Genomic DNA, 21,980 nt, shown 5'->3' with positions numbered 1-21,980 from the left:
CGTTCTTGTAACACACAGTGTTTTCAATTTACGCATTTGACGTACAGGACTACATTGTGTACGTTTATTTATAGAGTAAAAATTATTCAACGTGTCCTCACCCGGGATTTGATCTCCCAACATTCCAATCTTTCTGCTAAACCACAACGCCGTGCTAATGTAACGGATGTGAAATGGCTAGCTAGTTAGCGGGTACGCGCTAATAGCGTTTCAATCAGTTATGTCACTTGCTCTGAAACCTAGAAGTAGTGGTTCCCCTTGCTCTGCAAGGGCCGCAGCCTTTGTGGAGAGATGGGTCACGACGCTTCGTGGGTGACTGTTGTTGATGTGTGCAGAGGGTCCCTGGTATGGGCGAGGTGACGGTCTAAACTGTTACATTAATAACTGATTACACCTTTATTCCTATATTTTGGGCCTCAAAGTGAATCTCAGTTTTGTTAAAAATAAACTCAAGAAAAACGAATATAATTATCATATTGATTCAGGAGTAACATTTAAACAAATTAATATGCCCCATGACTTTAGACAATACAGAAAACTCTCAAATTGCTGAAATAACAAGTAAATTAAATTATGAGAGAGTCAGATTAATTGATAACTATATAGCAGTGCTGATGTCACTCGTTTGCAAAGCGCTGAGATGTATTATAGGTCAATTACCTAAGGTCATGTCTGTGTATGGTAAATCAATCATCGTAACATGTTCCTGGTAAATCAATCATCGTATCATGTTCCTAATCCTTACGGAAAAGCTACATGAATTTTACATGATCACGTCACATGTGAAGTGCTCCAAAACCACGTTGTAACATCATTTCATATGTGAAGTGTTCCAAAATCACGTTTTCACATATGAAATGTCACGTGATGTATTCCAAAAACAGGTTTTCACATGTGAATTTTCACATTTGAAGTGTTCCAAAACCACATGATTTCACATGTGGAAAATCACATGTGAAGTGTTCCAAAACCACATTTCATATGATTTCACATGTGTAATTTCCCATGTGAAATCATGTGGTTTTTCCTTAAGGTGGATGCCAGCCATCTGCATTTCCTGCTACACCACCAGCTCTGAGGCCATGACAGAGATTGGCCACATATTTATTGGCAAGAATGCATTTCTGCACTTCTAAAAGATGCCCAGAATCAAGACAATAATTGTGTGATTATCTGACAACACCAACAACATTTTTGCAGTGCTCAGGGAGACTTGATATTAACTGTGCACAAATGCTCTCGGGATCTGAACTTGTAACCTTTTGGTCCAGGCATTAATGTCTCAGCAGTGCCTATAGATGGTTATTTGTTACCAAGAACATACAGTAACGCCTTCAAGTTGTATATACTTTAGGCAAAGTGTACAAATATATTCTTGGCAATATATGTATAGCCAATCACTGTTGTTTCCACAGACCTGGTGGTGCAGCAGGAACTTCACATATCTAGCAACCAAAAGTTGTGAGTTCAAATCCCAAATGAGGTTGAGTCCTATGTAATCTAGGGAACCATGACACAATGTTATTTTATACCTTTATTTAACTAGGCATGTCAGTTAAAAACGTATTATTTACAATGACGGCCTACCCCGGCCAAACCCGGATGACGCTGGGCCGATTGTGCGCCACCCTATGGGACTCCCAATCACAGCCAGTAGTGATACAGCCCGGAATCAAACCAGGGTCTGTAGTGATGCCTCTAGCCCTGGAACAGAATGTGAGCTAGACAAAATATGATGGGGGACCATGACTGATTGAGTGAATGTAAATTATGCCTTTCATGTCAAATGTCATCGAGAATATTTTACATCTGGGTTTTCACTTATGCTCAAATGTTGCGTCCCCATGTTGTCACATTTATTTCACGTGAGATCCTCTTTTCGCATGTTGTCACTCAAGATCACATGTGAAATTCATGTGTTTTTTACGTAAGGGGCGTGTGTTCATACTCATACTCTTTCTCTTCCTGCTTGCATTTTGATTTGATATTTTTATGTGTGTACTTTCTGTAATTGACGCAACTCAGGGCTCCTCTGTAATAAAGGTTCAATAAATAAATACTCAAGCTGGCAAATCTATCTGACCATCCATCTGGTCATTTTGGGAATGATTTATTTCCGTTATTTACAACCACTCACATTACATTCAGGAAATAAACCAGAGAAAGCTTTCATGTACTACGGTTTAACACGAACACAGACACACACAGACACACACACACACACACACACGCATTCGTACACACGATAATAACTTAACATCATACTGCACAACTAGTTAATACGCAAAAAAAGTTAAGAAAGAATAATAAGGAAGGAGAGGGTACACAAATTGATCCGAAATGGCATTCCAGCACTGCAGCGATGTACAGGTGGGTTGTAGTGTTTGAGTGGTAGTTCAATTTGGTTTTCTTGGGAGATTCTATTTGAGTAGTGCGTTGTGTCATGATCAGCACTATTGAGCTTATTCACTGTTGTGTACATTTTCAGGTCTTATGCTGTTTTGTTTTAACATGTACGGGAATGTTCAGTGACGTACGTGTGTGTGTTTAGCGGAGGGGTTTCTTCAGGGCCTCATCCACCTCCTCCTCAGGACACAGGGCGTGCCACTGGGCCACGGGACGTCTTGGATTGGCCAGCATGTCTGACCAATGGCGGAGGCCCACCCCAGAGGCGCCGAAGCCGATCCAAACCTTCCCGATGGCGTCGTTGCTGCCCAGCTTGTCGTAATCATACACCGTGATCAACACTTGGACTTTCTGCGAGAGGAAAGGGAAGAGTGGAAAAAGCGTCAAGATAAAAAAAAGTCAGGTGAAATAAAAATACCACCACATGCACTGTGTTGTTCAACACAGAGAAGGAAATGGCAGGAGAGTGCAATGTTCTAGAGAAACAGCGTGAGAGTCCTCCAACACAGGTCGCCCAACCCACAAGAAAACCTGTTATCACGGCCCCAAGATGTCTTCCTTACGGGGCGTTTGGTGTGCATACCTGTATTTGGCCAAAGGGGATCTCGAAGCTGAAGCTTTCGTTGAAGTAGGGGTTCAGAGTGTTCTGTTTGACTGTCGTCTTCTTCTTCTTCAGCCGCTTGCCTTGGTGCTGCAGCACCACTTTAACGAAGGGATCTGATAGGAGGAGGTACGTGGCAGAAATGCATGTCAGTTAAAGGAAAACAGAGGTCAAACAGAGGGTGAGCCAGGATGAAGAACACTGAGGACACATGATTGTGCAGTAGAGTCATGTGTAGTGTCTGCAACTCTGTAATGCTGCCCAGTGGTTCATGTTGAATCACTTCAACAACATTTAGGCAACCAGATGTCATTAACAGGTCACAACTGGCTAATATTGGTTAGGCGAGTGTAATGTCACAGCATGGCTAGTATTAACTAGTTGAGTGTAAAGCCACAGCATGGCTGGTATTGGTTAGGAGAGGGTAAGGACTAATAGAAGGTCACCTGACAAGCCTCCACAGTCCATCGCCTTCAGGTGCTTGGCCTCCATGATGTTGATGGTCAATTTACCGGCCGTGGGGACGTAGCGCAGAGAGATACAGATGTCCCCTAGCTTCTCTACCTGTGTGACCAGACAAACACACACAGGCACAAAGACAGAAAGATGTATTAAAACAGACAGTTCGATACGGTTTGATATGCACAGACAGACAGACAGACACATACAGGTAGACGTAAAGAAAACATGCACCCAAAACCCAAACAGACTGTATACACCCTTCCTCACCTCCTCTTTCTCTCCTCCAACCAGATCCCTCCATTCGTGGAGTGGCTGAGCCAGGTCCACACTGTTCATGGCGATGGAGATCTGTCCAATCACGTCGTGTTTACCAAAGCGATCAAAGTCAAAGACCTGCAGGACCAGAGTCTGACCGCCCAGCTCCTGGTAGGGGATCTGTGGAGGGACACACAGAACAGGGAGGAGACGGTCAGGACAGAGCGTTCTCGACTACAGAAACCTCAGTACTGTAGGCGCTTTTCTAAGGGTTATGCATGTACACATGAATGAATGCCACATCTCTCTATCGCCATCTGTTCTCCAGCACCACAGACTGACCTTGAAGATGAAGGTCTCGTTGAACACGGGGCAGAGGTTCTTGCGCTGGACTTTGGTCTCAAACTTCTTCTTCTTGTCTGGCAGCATGTATACCTTGACATAGGGGTCTGAGGTGCCGCCCATGTCCATGGCTGCCAGGTTTTCAGCCTGCAGGATGCCCACGATCAGCTGGAAGAGGGGGCAGAGAGGGGGAAAAGGTCAGAGGTAAGCAATGGCCGTCAAAATATTTTTAACAACGTCCGTAGGAACTGAACGCGGTGATGATTCAGGCGGATTTAGGCCGGGATTCAATCCATATAGGGCTATTGCGATAACATACCTGAGATTTGACCAAACACAAACGTAACACTTCAAAACAATGGCACAGCACTTCATCCCCCAAAATGATTTTGGAGCGCTTCTGCAGTACAGATCTCATTTGTCACATATATGCAATGTTTACCGGGATTCAATTCAAGCTGCATAATAGCGCGGTGCACTTAAACTGACTTTTAAATGTAAGAGTGGTTTAGTGGATAGACAATGTCCCCTCTAAAGGCCACAGCTTAATGCTGAGCCGTTAAGAGGAAACGGTCACTGAAGACACAAATAAGAGGTCAGAGGTTAAAGCTGAGACCTGAGCAGAGGTCAGAGAGCCTTTAGATGTGTCATTAGTCAGACACTTCACATCAGTAAGGTCAAATGTCAGGGAGGACAAGACACACATGCACACAAACACGCACACGGACACACACACACACACACACACACACACACACACACACACACACACACACACACACACACACACACACACACACACACACACCTGGTTGTCAGTGAAGTTGTAGTCCAGGGTGAACTCCAGTTTTCCGAAATTCTCTTTTTCCTCCTCCTCTCCTTCCTTACCCTCTCCTTCCTTAATGACATTAATGACAGAGAACATCACATCAATCATTTATCACAGGTATCATTACACAGCCACTGCATTAGTCTCTCCCTTCACACAGTTACTGACGCTACATCTGGAAATCACTTCAGATCATTTCAAAACCAGTTGCGAATGAGGTACTTGAACGCATTACACCACCCACTACATTGCCCTCCCTCCCTCCGTCTCCTCTCACCTTGCCCTCCTCTCCTTCTCCGGCTCCCTCCTTCTTTCTTCTGCCTCGGCCTCCTTTCCTCTCGCGTACTTTCTTGGGCTTCTTGCCCTTGTTGATGCACTTCTTCCAGATACAGAAACCTAGACAGGCCACCAGAGCCAGCACCACCACCACTATGGCTCCTATTGCCCACATGGGCACTGGAGGATAGACAAACATAGGCCTTATGTAGCCTTATGACATCTATAATACAACATACATATAACATACATAGAATACTTATGTAGCCTTTATGACATCTATTATACAACATACTGTACATAGGCCTTATGTAGGGTTATGACATATACAATGAGTGTACAAAATATTAAGGACACCTTCCTAATATTGAGTTGCACCCACCCCCTTTTGCCCTCAGAACAGCTTCAATACGTCGGGGCATGGACTCTACAAGGCGTCGACAGCATTCCACAAGGATGCTGGCCCATGCTGACTCCAATGCTTCCCACAGTTGTGTCAAATTGGCTGGATGTCCTTTGGGTGGTGGACCATTGTTGATACACACGGGAAACTGTTAAGTGTGGAAAAATCCAGCAGCATTGCAGGTCTTGACACAAACTGTTGCACCTGACACCTACTACAATAGCCTGTTCAAAGGCACTTAAATCTTTTGTCTTGCCCATTCACCCTCTGAATGGCACACATACACAATCCATGTCTCAATTGTCTGAAGGCTTAAAAATAACTTGTTTAACTTGTCTCCTCCCCTTAATCTACACTGGTTGAAGTGGTTTTAACAAGTTACATCAATAAGGCATCATGGCTTTTTTTCTCTCCAAACATTACAAACAACAGTCAGGGGAAGACAGACTATACATTATATAAAGACTTTATAAAACAAACATTCTAATGGATCCTAGCTGTCATCCTGGATTCACCTGGTCTGCGTATGTCATGGAAAGTGTCCTTAATGTTTTGTACACATAGTGTATAACACAACATACATAGGCCTCGTGTGGCCTTAGGCTATGGGATAATAACATCTGACATGTTATTGTGAGGAGGGATGGAAAGGAGAGCACAGGCGCTGGGAGAACAATATGAACTTACTTTTGAGTTTATGATCTGGGATAAGTGGAGGAAAAGCAGGGGATGGAATGAGAAAGAGATGATGAAAGAGAAGAAATGATGAGAGGACATTATGTGAAAGAAAATTACACACAGAGAATTAGCAATGTGTGTGTGTGTGTGTGTGTGTGTGTGTGTGTGTGTGTGTGTGTGTGTGTGTGTGTGTGTGTGTGTGTGTGTGTGTGTGTGGGTGGGGGGGTGGGTGGGTGGGTGGGTGGGTGGGTGTGGGTGGGTGGGTGGGTGGGTGGGTGGGTGGGTGGGTGGGTGGGTGTGTGTGTGTGTGTGTGTGCGTGCGTGTGTGTGTGTGCGTGCACTCATTGTGTTCAGGGCTCACTTGGCATGTGGGTGAGTTCGTTGAAGAACTTGCTCTTCATGTTCTTGAACTGGTGATCAGAGTGGTGGGTGGAGGGAGGGGCGGGGCCTGGGGGCGGCTCTTCCCTCTCCTCAGCCGCCCGACGAGCCCGCGCTTGCACACTGGCCAATCGCATCGCAGCTCAACTAAACGGCAGAGGAGACAAAAGAGCAATCATTAAGACCTGTGTAAGAAATATTTGAATATGCCATGAATTTTAAACATCCTGGTAGGTAAGTCGAATAGATAGGGTTGGGGTTGCAGCTTAACCAACTCAGTTGCCTTGTGGTTCGAGTGTCGTCCCGGAGACTGAAAGTTCTTAAATGGTTCTTCCTCAGCTCTTAAGGTTCCCTGGAGAACTTTTGCCCGTTAAAGAACCTTTGAGTTAAGTGTGGGATCCTTGACCTGGCATCTACGGTTCTTCACAATTCTAAAAGGTTCTTGAAATGTGTGGAAGCCTGGAGATGTGTCCCGTTCACAGGAAATTGGCCAGTGCTAACTGTTTATTTTCCAATGTAACATTTCTAGTGTTGATTCAAGTGTTAAATTAGCACTCATTGGTATAAAGGAACCTCAGTGTTGGTATTATTATCATATTCCCCAGCATGCTCTATTGCAGGTAAATTTTTGCATGAACATTGATTAATTAATTAATCTCATTCTACTCAAATATAAATAACATACATTTTCCTAAACTATTCCAATCTGTTACTTGGATTTACTTAACCCGTTACTGAAATGATTGTTCCAGTTTAGATATGTTTAAGGTAGTCTCATATCTTTATCTTCCCAACCGTGGCAGTCATTCTGAATGCAGGTTGAGGGTGATTTTATTCAATAAATGTTGGATGTCCCTACTCTCACTTTGCCACAGGATTGAAAATGAATGAATGCAACAACCATGTCTCTGTCACCAGAAAACACAGTCATAGGTGGTACTGTAAAACTAAATTGAACTGGAAAGGCACCCTGGGAAATATGCAAATAAGGCTTAACCCCTACAGCAGGGCTATTAAATTGCGCTCCTGGAGGGCCGAAACATTTCTGGTTTAGGATTTTTGTATGATTCTTCAAACAACCATCCCATTCATGGTTCTCTAGATATCCTAAAATGGTTACCCTGTGAAATTGCTCTCAATAACCTTATTTGGATTCAAATTGCACCTTTATTTTAGAGTGTACCCTGCTGAGTTATACCATTTTTCCCGAAACATGGTAAGTAAGAACCGAGTCAATGCACCTTCGCTTGACAGTCAGCTTTAAAGAGACAGATTGGTAGGTAATGCCCTGTGATAGAATAGCGCCAACTTAACCAATTGCTTAATCAGCATTATTCTGTGAGTTTGGTGGACATAAGACAATAGATTGAGCTAATGTGTTCACTCAACAAAGTTTGCATGAGCTGAATGTATAAAAAATTGTTTAGTCAAAATACAAATTCATGTTTGTCTTCACTGTAAAAAAGCCAACTTAACTTAATCAGCATTGTTCTGTGAACTGGGTGGACTTCAGAAGGACAAGAAATGTAGCTAATGTGTGAACGTTTGTTCACTCTACAAACTTTTCTCAAAGTGAGCTGAATTTGAAAAAGCTTGGGTAAATTTACAAATCCATGTTTGCCTTCGGTAGGCAACACTGTATGTTGGGTCAGCTGTATGCCCAAAGTTTTGTGTACTCACAATCCTACTGCAGCTGGGTTGCCTCATAATTCTACGTTGTATCAACAAACTGCTCGAAGTGACCTGAATTTGAACAAGCTTGTTAGGTAAGACTACAAATGTACAGTATGTTTGCTCAAAACCACTGCCGTCGTTATATTTCCCAGCATGCTCTATTGCAGGTTGATTTTCAGAATTGTTAAAAAAAATAAAAATTGCATGTACATTAATTGGTTGATTACACCAACATAAATAAGATACATTTTCCAATCTAATTCAATCTGTTAGTAGTTGGACTTTTTGCACCTGTCACTGAGGTGGCTGTTCCAGTTAATCTGATTTTGGTAGTCCCAATAATCAATCTTCCTTACAGTCATTCTCAATGCAGGTTTGCTGGTGATTAACCATTCCAATTGTTGGATAACCTCACTCTGGATTTCATTAGGAATTACACATCACTTTGCAAGTCAGGATTGAGGTTTGAATCAACGTACAATTGTAAGGCAACCAGCTGCAACAGGATTGTGAGTTTGCTGAACAAAATGGCATTGACGTTGATTCAACGTACAATTGTAAGGCAACCATCTCTCGCCCTCGTGTTGTCCCTTCATTTAAAACAAAGCCTAAGGGATAAGGCTTTGCCTTGGCTCCCAATCTGTCTCCCTCTAGCTCTCTTTCTCTCTCTCTCCTACTTTGTGTGTGTATGTACTGACATGTCTGTGTTACTGATAGATACACACACACACGTCTGGAATGTCTACATATTAAGGGTTTTAAATGTATGTAGATTGTAAAGTATTTTTTTCTGTAATGTCTTTTTCATTGGCTTCAGCTAATGGAGATCCTAAATCAAATAAAATCTCCCTGTCTGTCTCTCTCCTTCTCTCTCTATGATTTTTTTGTCTGCTTTTCCCTTTCTCACACCCATTATCCAGTTCATCAATATATCTCTCTCCATATGTCTATTTTTCCTCTTTTTCCTCACACTCCCTCTCCCTTTATTTCCTATACACTCTCTCCCCCCCTCCGATACTAAACTTCCTACTCATCCCTCTATTCCTGACTCTTCTAAATCCCACTCTCCTCTTGAGACTTTCTTCCCCCATCATCACCCCCTGCCTCCCTCTCACTCCACCCCTTCCTCTCATCAGTTAATCTCTCTATCTACTCCCTCGCTCTCATCCCGTCTGTGTCCGGTATCCCCTCCCTCCTCACCCGCTGCCTCCCTCTCACCAACCCTTTCTCTATCTCTCTCTCCTCCCTTCCATATCCCCCTATGTCGTTCTCCCTCCCTTCCTCCTCTCCCTCCCTCCTTCCTATCTTGGTTCATAGTGTCCATCACTAATCCCCCTGACTCCATCACAGGCTGGCTGTTGACACACACACATGCATGCACATCCACACACAAACATACTAACATGCACACAAGACCAGCTCTGTTACATATGCATATGAATACCTCCCTGCAAGGCTGCATTATGCCACACACACACTCTGACCCTCCAACATCTGCTGTCCTCCTCTCACTGTGCACAGACACGTAACAAGATTAATTGCCAAAGGTAATCCCCAAATCCCAGAGCTTAACTAAATTAGGGACAGGTCAGTTCGCTCTCTGCTCCCGTTCCTGTCCTATCCCCTACTATCCCTTATCCACCCTAAGCCACTACCATTAACCCCCACAACATCACCTGCTGTCACACAGACAGATCCCACCTAGTTATCCAAACCAATAATCACATTTCCATGACAATATCTAATTTGGGGCTTGTCAAATCAACCCGTTAAATCCCAACAGGTAGAGTGAACGGCGCAGGATTAGTAAACACAGCTATGTGATGGTGAGTGAGGGGCGGCAAACATAAGAGGTTATAGACTGCTGGCTAATAGGCTTGTGACTTCACCAGTCAAGATCACACACGTACACGCACGCTTACACACACACACACACACACACACACACACACAAGCACACGCACAGTGCGGTGAGACGGAGGCTAGCTTGGTTGAGTAGCATAGGGTCGGCCGCCACTTCTCACTCACCGTGGTACGCTCCCTTAAGCTGGTCATGGTGGCTGAATGCAGGGATTAAGGGCAGGGCCTTGCTGATTAGATACTGGTTGACAGGTAGATCACTGTGTCAGTGGTTAGGGTTTTCATGCCTGACTGACCACTCTGTTGGAGGGTTCTTTTTTCGCTTCCGGTCTTGGCGAAAGTCACTGTTATTCCAAGGGTTTTATGGTCACATAATAGTATAAGCCTTTGGATTGGTTTGTGCTGGCCAGGGTCATTGGAATAGGCCTAGCTAAACACGCTCCTGGTTGATTCTATTGGGCCATTGGCCGTTCAAGTTATTCTGCAGTGAAGTCCAGATGAAATAATATCCTGAAGAATTTGTATGGGTGAACTCATGTTGGAAAGTGCCTATCTAGATTCAGTTATACATTTGCAGTTCGCAAAGGTCAGGGATGCGAGGACTTTTTTTTATATAACTAGGCAAGTCAGTTAAGAACAAATTCTTATTTACAATGACGGCCTACCCCGGCCAAACCCGGACGATGCAGGGCCAATTGTGCGACCTCCTATGGGACTCTCAATCACAGCTGGTTGTGAAACAGCCAGGTGAACGGATCTCCGCATGTGTGGTTCCCACCGTGAAGCATGGAGGAGGAGGTGTGATGGTGACACTGTTGGTGATTTATTCAGAATTCAAGGTACACTAACCAGCATGGCTACCACAGCATTCTGCAGCGAAACTCCATCCCATCTGGTTTGTGCTTAGTGGGACGATCATTTGTTTTTCAACAGGACAATGACCCAACACACCTCCAGGCTGTGTAAGGGCTATTTGACCAAGAAGGAGAGTGATGGAGTGTTGCATCAGATGACCTGGCCTCCACACTCACCTGACCTCAACCCGATTGAGATGGTTTGGGATGAGTTGGACCGCAGAGTGAAGGAAAAGCATATGCTCAGCATATGTGGGAACTCCTTCAAGTGTTGGAAAAGCATTCTAGGTGAAGCTGGTTGAGAGAATGCCAAGAGTGTGCAAAGCTGTCATCAAGGCAAAGGGTGGCTACTTTATTTTATTTGATTAAGAATTTTTTGGTTACTACATGAATCCATATGTGTTATTTCATAGTTTTGATGTCTTCACTATTATTCTACCATGTAGAAAATAGTACAAATAAAGAAAAACCCTTGAATGGGTAGGTGTGTCCAAACTTTTGACTGGTACTGTATAAAACCCTTGGAATAACAGAAAAATCGATCAAATAACAGAACAAAAATATAAACGCAACATGTAAAGTGTTGATCCCATGTTTCATGAGCTGAAATAAAATATCCCAGAAATGTTCCATATGCACAAAAAGCTTATTTCTCTCAAATGTTGTGCACAAATTTGTTTACATCCCTGTTAGAAGACATTTCTCCTTTGCAAAGATAATCCAACCACCTGTGGCATATCAAGAAGCTGATTAATCAGCATGATCATTACACAGGTGCAATAAAAGGCCACTCTAAAATGTGCAGTTTGTCACACAACATGATGCCACAGATGTCTCAAGCTTTGAGGGAGTGTGCAATTGGCACTGAATTGGAATTGAATGTTCATTTCTCTACCATAGGCCGCCTCTAACGTCACTTTAGAGAATTTGGCAATACGTCCAACCTGCCTCACAACCGCACACTCCATGGGTGGCGTCGTGAAAGGCGAATGGTTTTCTGACGTCAACGTTTTGAACAGAGTGCCCCATGGTAACAGTGGGTTTAATTGTATGGGCAGGCATAAGCTACAGACAATGAACACAATTGCATTTTATTTGGTTTGATGGGAAGTTGTGATGTCATCGTCCTCCCCTTTTGCTTGAGGAACAATATAGGAGCAATAAAGAACAAAAGAGGAAAGCCCCCCATCCCCACCTTGTGCCATGTCATGACTTACCTGAACCATCTATCGAGTTGTGCCTTTTGTTAAGTAAATTGCGTGGTAAATTAGCTGAAAAGGAGACTGGAGTAGGACTTCAAGTAAAGCAGATGTTAAATGATTTGAAAAGGAGAAAAGATTACAGCTGAATCCAGGCAGGAACTTTCCAACATGACTTCATCAACCCAAATTCCATCACAAAATGAGACCTTGATCATCTGAATTGTTTCTGACTTCCTCTGGAAAACATGCCATTTATCTGCCTTCTATGTTTAGATCCTGAACAACAAGAGTATGTAGGAAACAATCATGGCACACATCATCATCACACCTGTCTGTTTTGTGGGTTAGACAGAACAAGCTACTATTGTTTACACCCATCCAGCTGTCTTTAAAAAATATACATATTTTACCAGACAAGTCAGTTAAGAACAAATTCTTAGTTACAATGACAGCCTACTGAGGAACAGTGGGTTAACTTGAGGGGAAGAACGACAGATTTTGACCGTGTCAGCGCAGGGATTCTATCCAGCAACCTTTCGTTTATACTGGCCCAACGTCCCAACCACTAGGCTACCTGCCGCCCCAAAACTGTAGGGGGAGGGACTAGTTTTGGGATTGGTGATTTGGCTCATATTTCCATGGGAGCACAGACCAGACACAATGCAAAACAAGTAGGTACAAACATGGGAACTGAGGACAGAGTAGCGCGCTAGCGGTGGTAAAGAGATGACAGGAGAGGTGAACAGCTGGCAGCGGGATTTTGAGCGGGTTCAAGGCTTAGTAGCTACGTGGTGCTTATGACTGACTGTATGGCCCTCGCTATTGCGCGAGTCAGTAAAAAAAAGGAACTTGACCATCTGAGACTGGAGTGCACTGTCTCATCTTCATCATCACCATTGTCATCATCATCAAGCCTGCCTCGTGCAATGCGCATGCGTGGTGCACACTGTAACCAACATCATAGAAGTACGTCTCCTCCAATTTGGTACTTTTGGCTCCACTAACAGATACAAAAACAGGATTTAACGGCTTACCAAGCAAACATGGCACAAGACACAAATGTACCCGTCGAAAAATTATTTTAACCCAAAATAAGCGCCAACTTCGATATTTCATATGGGCTGGTTGTCACGCACGCAGGGAGCTTTGGAGGGGAGGGAGAGGGGTGGACATTAGACATATGCACACACATAAAATCAGAGGTGAGGTAGCGACAGTGAAATAGTTGTTTTTCACCTAATGAAAGTAAACGGATAAAAATACATTATAAATCCAATTAAATAAGTGTCGCCAACTTTGGACCAGTGGAAACGGCTAAGCACTTTATGCGTAAAGGCGTGGATAGGCGATGGCTCAGAATATGTAATAGAATGTGAATGGCAGGCTACTCTCTCAAGTATTAATTCAAAGCAGCAATAGCGTATGTCAGACATACGTATGTCAAGAAATATGTTAATAAGATATGGCAAATATTGTGCCCATCAACCGGTAACACTGGACGTCCCATTCACCATAGCCGCTCTCGCTATCAGATTTACCGAGCATAGCACAAGAGTTTGAATGACCTCTAGGCTGTCTAATTATACACTTTTAAAATGCAGTGTGGAGTAAAGGCTACCACGTGAACATACACCAACAGAACTCACCCGATTGCAATCCCCAATTTAAACCCAAACGTCTTCCTTTTGTTAACGATGAATTATGGACTCCGTGTTGACAGAACTGTTGCGCTGCCGCACCACCCCCTCCCCCAGTCGCGTTCTCCCTCCCCCGTCCGTTAATCTTCCTTAATATCGCTGTGCCAACTACTTATCATCCACTTTATAAGCCATTGGTCACTCGCTCTCGAAACGCGTGTGAAACACCAAAACCCGACTTCACTCAAATTAATCTTTCCATCCCCATCTGTTTGGCTATTATTTCTCTTGTGCAATGCCTGGAAAAAACTATCCATTGCTGTGAAAGAGAAAACTACTTTGAAGGCCATTTGTCAGTCTGGGATTTTTTTCCCCTTGGTCTATTGTCATCCTGTGTTATGGTTCATCTTCAGACTGTGGGAGGGGAGCCGTAAAGAGCCCAACTTATTGATACACAATTTCAAAGGATGTCTGCTATCATGTACATATTTAAATGTTATTATGCATATAACATACGTCTCCACAGACCACCATTTGATCTAGTAAATGTGGCTCTCATTTCACTCCGTTATGGCCCTAGAGTTGACGGTTGTTTTATGGGCCACGCATTAAGGCACCGTGACAATATACGGTAATGGCGCCACTCTGTGTTCATCAGAGGTAGTGTCCTTTAAACCGCAAGTCAACCTTTCCCCATTTTATGACCCTCGAAGTCACTGTAGGCCTACAATTGTCAGTATTATCATTTAAAACATATATAAATACATGTAGATGTAGACTTTGGGCAAACAGCATTTGAGTTAAACAAAGTAAATCCAGCTCAAAATGTTTCATTCTTCAGATTCAGTGCAGATTAAATATGACCAGTTATACACTTAGTGAAGAGGACCCTTGTTTGGCATTGAGCTACTCAGTAAGCGCAAACACCAGAATAAACTGATACATCCATTACTCAAATGCAACAACTTTTATGATCTTTTTACTTAATTGTTTCACAAGGTGCATTCCCTCCCAAATCTAGTACAGTGTTGTCAAACTGAAACAGATGTATTGCTCTGTACCAGTTCAACACTCGCCCTCCTTAAAGACGCAAAGGCAGCAGGATAGAGCAGAGTAGCCGGGAGTCCTGGTCAGAGGCTGGAGGCCGTAGCCTGGGGATGGACGTGGTTCAGCTCTGGCCTCCCAGGGTGTGCTTGTCAAACAGGTACTCTGCCATCTTGTTGTTGACAGCATCCATCTTGGTGAGGTTGGTGATGTGGTCTCCCAGCTTCTTAATGGCCTCCACCTGCTCGTTCAGGTAATGGGTCTCCAGGAAGTCACACAGCTAAAGAGGGAAAACACAGGTCAGACAAGAGAATGACTACAGACTATTGTCGATACAGTAACACACAAGAGCCTGGTGGTAATAGCAAAAGGGCAGCTAACTCAATGAGGTGTTTGCAGCTGTCCAGCTCCTGCATGAGCTGCATTGTGTGTATAGTGTGCATCTGTGGACTATTGTGTTTGTGTGAAGAAGCAGGTCACACAATCCTGTGTCATTAGTTATCAGAGCTACAACAACCTGATCATCTCCTGGGACAGTACCTGTCTTCTATGTGATACATACATGTGATGTGGTTCCACCATAACTTACATGGGGGTCAACCTTGTCAGAGACAATCTTGTGCAGGTCCAGCAGGGCCTGGTTCACATTCTTCTCCAGCTACAGAGCACACTGCATGGCCTCCAGCCCATTGCCCCACTCATCACGATCTGGCCTAATCATACACACTGTGTAGAGCAAGAAAATTGTCCCCTTGGTAGCCAATTGCAGTCTCCTTACCATTGAAGTGTATGTACAAGAGGAAAACATCAACATGTTGATCATCAGGTCGATGGCAGTTTCGCAGACGCTGTCGTAGTTCTGGCAGATCTGAGACTGCATCTTGGCATATTTTTTATATCAAACTGAACGGAACAAAAAATAGAGTTTCTTAGACTATTTTACTATTACAGTTCGGGTACGTGTTAAGTTATGAATCCAGAATGTTCTATAGTGCGGAACGAAGGCAGAGGAGTTCCGTTCAATCACTGTTGAAGCAAGAACTTCTAGATGCGTCTACCCACAGATGTGAATAGTGACGGGTCGTTCGCAAACGAGTCGGCTCGTGTAGGTAAACGTTGAGAGCCGGCTCTATTTGAAAAAAACAATAAAATAAAGATACGAATAATCAAAAGATTTAAATGAATAACTAATTCAAAGAATGAAAAAATATATACAATAATATAGGCCTAAATGCTCAAGCGCACACACATTCGTTCTGACTGTCTGCTCAGACTAACAGCCTCACCTGTTGTTCCTGTCCATCAAACACGCAGTGTCAACCAATGAACCAAAGATGCGTGAGGGAGGGCCGAGCCAACTCACTCACAGTCACACACTTAGCAGCCGAGGACAGAGAGGAAGGACAGCTGTGAAAACAACAGCTGGAAAATGAGTCGGAAGCATTAAAAAAGTTCTACTTTAAATGCAAATGTTTAATAGCATTCTTTTTAATAACAAACCAATGCATTTTTTAACTACATTGTGGTTAATTAAGGTAGAGTATGATTTCATCTAATAATTGAATTAGAATTGTTTTAACACCAATCATAGTCAAACTATCACAAAACTGTTTGACATATATTTTTTTAAAGAGCCGTTTGGGAGCCAAATGAGCCGAAATGCCCATCACTAGTTGTGAAATGAAAGGAGCCTTGTTCGCTGCATTTATAGTTCCAAACGGAATGCGTCAGTGAAATCCACCCTCAGGAAGTAGACGGATCATTGGATGATGATCTCGCTCAGACACAATGACCTGAAGAAATCAATGTTTGTTACAAAGAAACATTTTATTGGCAACATCTAAAACAGTATCAACCAAAAGCAGTGCTACAGTTTAAATACAGCTGTTATTGTTGCAAAATGTGTGTATTATATCCTGAGAAGAAAATAGTGCTAATTTGACAATTATTTCTGATAACAGGCTAATTGAGAAATAGTCTAGGTCTACATTTTATTTCGGCTATTAAAGGAATTGAACTTTACTCCTCTATGGTTGTGACGCAGTTCTGTGAACTGCAATAGCACATGTTGCTTAATTATTTACCTTTTTTCAGAAGGCAGTCAAAAGAAAAACTGTAGGGTTTATCACACTTTTTCATATAAACTCAATTTGCAGTATGAGGTATGGGAATACAGTATGTGGACAGAGACAGATATGATGGCTTTTGTTGCATTTTCTTTCACAATACATTACTTTCGGTTTGAAATGACATATTGTAGTTGACAAGTGGCCTATCAAAGTTGCCCACATTAGCCTAAAAATAAAGCCTCCACAAAATCAGTAGCTACATACATCTAACCATACATAGGTTATTAAGCTAAAACTGTGAAGTGGAAAACTTTTTACAGCTAATGAAAATCACAGACTACAGTAATAAAGTAACCTTCCTAACAACTTCAGTTCACATGACCTGATCTTCCACAACTGTTGACAGGGTGCTTTCAGGGTGCTGGGTTATTGCTCAATACATCCATGTAGTTGAAACGACATTGGTATTCATAAGAACTAGGTCTTCTGGGGCAGTATGTATGAAGCGTCTCAGACTAAGATTGCTGAGTTAGGATCAGTTTTGCCTTTTAGATCTTAATGAATAATATCCCTTTCATACAAAGACCGATTCCCACTAATTGACCATGCCTGCTTCTTTTTGCCAGATTTTTTGTGAAAGGGGTAGGTGGTAAAAAAAACGAAGAAGAACAAAACCCACCTAAAGACCTAGTCATTATAATTGCATTTATACAGACCCTGTAACCAAATGACAGGTATCAGGTCTGTGTGAATGGTTCTCTGATTATTTGTAGGTCAATTCATTAACATGTCCATTGTTTAACACATCCCTAATTTGATGCAAACAGCCCCCATGGTTTAACAACACCCCCATGCTCCCACCCCTCCCAATTTGCCAGTTACCCCACTGACATGTATAAAAAGTGTATAACTGCAAGAATGTGGTAAATAAGGGGCTGTTTGAAATGTTGTCATATAAACATTGCCTTTGATTTTTTTTTTTTTACAGGTAATGGACCCAAGAGTACGTGGACAGGGAGGACCTGATCCTAGATCATCACTCCTACTCTGACAACAGGCTTGCTAAATTGTATACGGCCCCTGGTCTGTACTGGCCTAATATGTAAGGTAGCACCTCTACTCCAATTGTTTGAGAACAGAACTGCCTTTTCCCTAACATGTAACCCAAAACAGGCTCTATCTATCTGGCGCTACTATCTAGGTTTATTGTTTGTTGAAAAATTATAAAGTTGCTTCAAATGGGGGTAAGGGTGTTTGAACATAGATAATCCTTGTAATGTGTGCTCTCCGTTTGACCAACTCTTCTAGGCTGAACCTCCCTTCATAGCGTAATGTTTTCATTATTAGTGCAAACAAAGTTTTGTAGACAATGAGTCGAAGCCTCTTCAGACTGTTGGGGGTGACAGTAGACTTATGCTTAAACCGGTGCTACAAAAAGGGCTGTGACATACTTGGCATTCCTTTTTTGTTGTTGTGAAAAGTCAAGCATATAGGCCTAGTTATAAATCCATACACTGACAGTAGGCCTAGTCTGTGGGCCAGGAGAGATAGTAATCCATGATTCAGATCAGGAGGATTGAGATTTTGAGTCAGTTTCATAGTATCACAAAAGGACAAATGTCCCTGTCATTTCTGTCATCTCAACTGTTGTTAGTCAGCAGCAACCCTTATGAACTGTTGTTAGTCAGCAGCAACCCTTATGAACTGTTGTTAGTCAGCTGCAACCCTTATGAACTGTTGTTAGTCAGCAGCAACCCTTATGAACTGTTGTTAGTCAGCAGCAACCCTTATGAACTGTTGTTAGTCAGCTGCAACCTTTATGAACTGTTGCTCGTCAGTAGCAACCCTTATGAACTGTTATTAGTCAGCAGCAACCCCTATGAACTGTTATTAGTCAGCAGCAACCCTTATGAACTGTTGTTAGTCAGCAGCAACCCTTATGAACTGTTGTTAGTCAGCAGCAACCCTTATGAACTGTTATTAGTCAGCAGCAACCCTTATGAACTGTTGTTAGTCAGCTGCAACCTTTATGAACTGTTGCTAGTGAGTAGCAACCCTTATGAACTGTTGTTAGTCAGCAGCAACCCTTATGAACTGTTATTAGTCAGCAGCAACCCTTATGAACTGTTATTAGTCAGCAGCAACCCTTATGAACTGTTGTTAGTCAGCAGCAACCCTTATGAACTGTTGTTAGTCAGCAGCAACCCTCACTCATTCTAAGTTACCTTTGTTTTAGCAGAAGACCAAACATAGCATTAAAACCCCCGTGACCTGTGTTTAGTTGTTAAAGTCATGACCGGGTCCATCATGTGACCAGCCACACAAAGTAATAAACAGTAAGTAATACTGTAAATGATTAACCATTACATAACTCTTTCTGTTGAAGTTCTGAAGGGTGAGACAGCGTTTTTAGTCTGTACTTTTCCCGCTTCTCTTCCTATTGCTCCCTCCCTCCCACTATTATTCCCAACTTTGGTTTTAGAAGTGTTGGGGACATATACAGTTGAAGTCAGAAGTTTACATACACTTAGGTTGGAGTCATTAAAACTCGTTTTTCAACCACTCCACAAATTTCTTGTTAACAAACTATAGTTTTGGCAAGTCGGTTAGGACATGTACTTTGTGCATGACACAAGTAATTTTTCCAACAATTGTTTACAGACAGATTTTTTCACTTATAATTCACTGTATCACAATTCCAGTGGGTCAAAAGTTTACATACACTAAGTTGACTGTGCCTTTAAACAGCTATGAAAATTCCAGAAAATGATGTCATGGCTTTAGAAGCTTCTGGTAGGCTAATTGGCATTATTTGAGTCAATTGGAGGTGTGGCTGTGGATGTATTTCAAGGCCTACCTTCAAACTCAGTGCTTCTTTGCTTGACATCATAGTACGCAAGTATAAACACCATGGGACCACGCAGCCGTCATACCGCTCAGGAAGGAGACGCATTCTGTCTCCTATAGATGAACGTACTTTGGTGCAAAAAGTGCAAACCAATCCCAGAACAACAGCAAAGGACCTTGTGAAGATGCTGGAGGAAACAGGTACAAAATTATCTATATCCACAGTAAAACGAGTCCTATATCGACGTAACCCGAAAGGCCGCTCAGCAAGGAAGAAGCCACTGCTCCAAAACCGCAATAAAAAAGCCAGACTACGGTTTTCAACTTCACATTGGGACAAAGATCATACTTTTTGGGGAAATGTCCTCTGGTCTGATGAAACAAAAATATAACTGTTTGGCCATAATGACCCTCGTTATGTTTGGAGGAAAAGGGGGGAAGCTTGCAAGCCGAAGAACACCATCCCAACCATGCAGCACAGGGGGGGCAGCATCATGTTGTGGAGGTGCATTGCTGCAGGAGGGACTGGTGCACTTCACAAAATAGATGGCATTGTGAGGGAGGACAATTATGTGGATATATTGAAGCAACATCTCAAGACATCAGTCAGCAAGTTAAAGCTTGGTCGCAAATGGGTCTTCCAAATGGACAATGACCCCAAGCATACTTCCAAAGTTGTGGCAAAATGGCTTAAAGACAACAAAGTCAAGATATTGAAGTGGCCATCACAAAGCCCTGACCTCAATCCCATAGAAAATGTGTGAGCAGAACTGAAAAAGCCTGTGTGAGCAAGGAGGCCTACAAACCTGACTCAGTTACACCAGTTCAGTCAGGAGGAATTGGCCAGAATTCACCCAATTTATTGTGGGAAGCTTGTGGAAGGCTACCCAAAATGTTTGACCCAAGTTAAACAATTTAAAGGCAATGCTACCAAATACTAAGTGTATGTAAACTTCTGACCCAATGGGAATGTGATGAAAGAAATTAAAGCTGTAATAAATCATTCTCTCTATTAATATTCTGACATTTCACATTCTTAAAATAAAGTGGGGATCGTAGCTGACCTAAAACAGGGAATTTTTACTAGGATTAAATGTCAGGAATTGTGAAAAACTGAGTTTAAATGTATTTGGCTAAGGTGTATGTAAACTTCCGACTTCAACTGTTTCTCCCCTTCATATTACATCATTTATGCAGCAGTATACAAGACATTTTTGGACTTGTTGTGCTGTGCTCACTTGAACAGGAAGGTGGCGCAGCGGTCCTTTGTTAGCAAATATTGTCATCAAACTTTGTCATCAAAGTCTGGTTTTCTCTGGAATTATGGTGCTTTCAAGACAACTGAGAACTCGGGGGGAAAAAGGTTGAATCATGATGACTTCAGTGATCTTCAGGTCGTAGCTCTAGAAAGAGGCCAGAGTTCCCGATTTGCAATTCCAAGTTGGATGAAAGTTCAAAACGTATTTACCAGTCGTAGCTCGTTTTTCCCGAGTTCCCAGTTGTCTTGAACTCACTCAAGTCAGATTTTGCAGTTCCGAGTTAACAGTTGTTTGTCGACTTGATTCATGATGATGACTGCTAGCTAAGATTTTGAAAGTATGATGTTGACATGATCAGTCCAATCAATGCTACTGTAGATATAACATGATTTGACGTCATTTTATCTGTGGCCAATGACCTTGAGCCTTCTTGGATGGGCACTTCTAATGTAACTCTATGGCAGCACCCAAGGGGCTGGAATTTTCGAGCTCTACCTTTTAGACTTGGTGGTGACGTAGTGTCCCCATAAGTGACAGAACACTGAGCCAATCATGGTGCATGCTCCGTATTTTCTGCTGGCATGTCCCACCACCACAGAAAGCGCTGAGCTAGGCTGAAACACCAAACATTTCTTCACCTTTCTGTCTCCCCCTCTCATTCATAACTTTCTATTTCAATAAAGAGAGAGACAATACTAATAAATATATATTTTTTAAACATTTAATTTCAAGACTATGTACTAGGTATATGTATATGTGGTGACGGGGACACAAATAGAATAATGGGTTTTGACATTTAAATGTTATATGAGGGGTTTGGTGCTGACTTTCTGAATTGTTAGAGTTAGACCAACAGTTTACAGTAATACAGAAAATATTGGTATTTGAGTTGTGATTGCGGTAT

At 42.6% G+C, this 21,980-nt stretch overlaps 1 protein-coding gene and 1 pseudogene across 1 annotated transcript; both read right to left on the bottom strand.

Annotated features, from left to right (window-relative positions):
• Nucleotides 1-2,073: 2,073 nt before the first annotated feature.
• On the bottom strand, nt 2,074-13,973 carry syt5a (synaptotagmin Va). The gene is made up of 9 exons (XM_055882675.1): nt 13,867-13,973; nt 6,614-6,777; nt 5,173-5,351; nt 4,875-4,964; nt 4,067-4,234; nt 3,737-3,904; nt 3,454-3,571; nt 2,990-3,123; nt 2,074-2,757 (listed from the first exon to the last, which is right to left on the bottom strand). The coding sequence occupies exons 2-9, from the start codon at nt 6,765-6,767 to the stop codon at nt 2,548-2,550; spliced, it is 1,221 nt and encodes a 406-aa protein (XP_055738650.1). The 5' UTR covers nt 6,768-6,777; nt 13,867-13,973; the 3' UTR covers nt 2,074-2,547.
• Nucleotides 13,974-14,809: 836 nt separating this feature from the next.
• Nucleotides 14,810-16,560, bottom strand: LOC129823732 (ferritin, middle subunit-like; annotated as a pseudogene).
• Between the last annotated feature and the right edge of the window lie 5,420 nt (nt 16,561-21,980).

Source organism: Salvelinus fontinalis, chromosome 2, assembly GCF_029448725.1.
Source record: "Salvelinus fontinalis isolate EN_2023a chromosome 2, ASM2944872v1, whole genome shotgun sequence".
In the NCBI taxonomy this organism is placed as follows: Eukaryota; Metazoa; Chordata; class Actinopteri; order Salmoniformes; family Salmonidae; genus Salvelinus; species Salvelinus fontinalis.
Note: the sequence above shows the minus strand (reverse complement) of the source record. Positions and strands in the feature narration are given on the sequence as shown.

Bases quoted from the DNA above. Each gene is read 5' to 3' on its own strand.
- syt5a (XM_055882675.1), bottom strand. From the start codon at position 6,767: ATGCGATTGGCCAGTGTGCAAGCGCGGGCTCGTCGGGCGGCTGAGGAG. The intron at 4,235-4,874 runs GTGTGTGTGTGT...CCCCTCTTCCAG, and splicing joins ACAACTTCACTGACAACCAG to CTGATCGTGGGCATCCTGCA. The intron at 3,572-3,736 runs GTGAGGAAGGGT...CTGGTCACACAG, and splicing joins TTGGAGGAGAGAAAGAGGAG to GTAGAGAAGCTAGGGGACAT.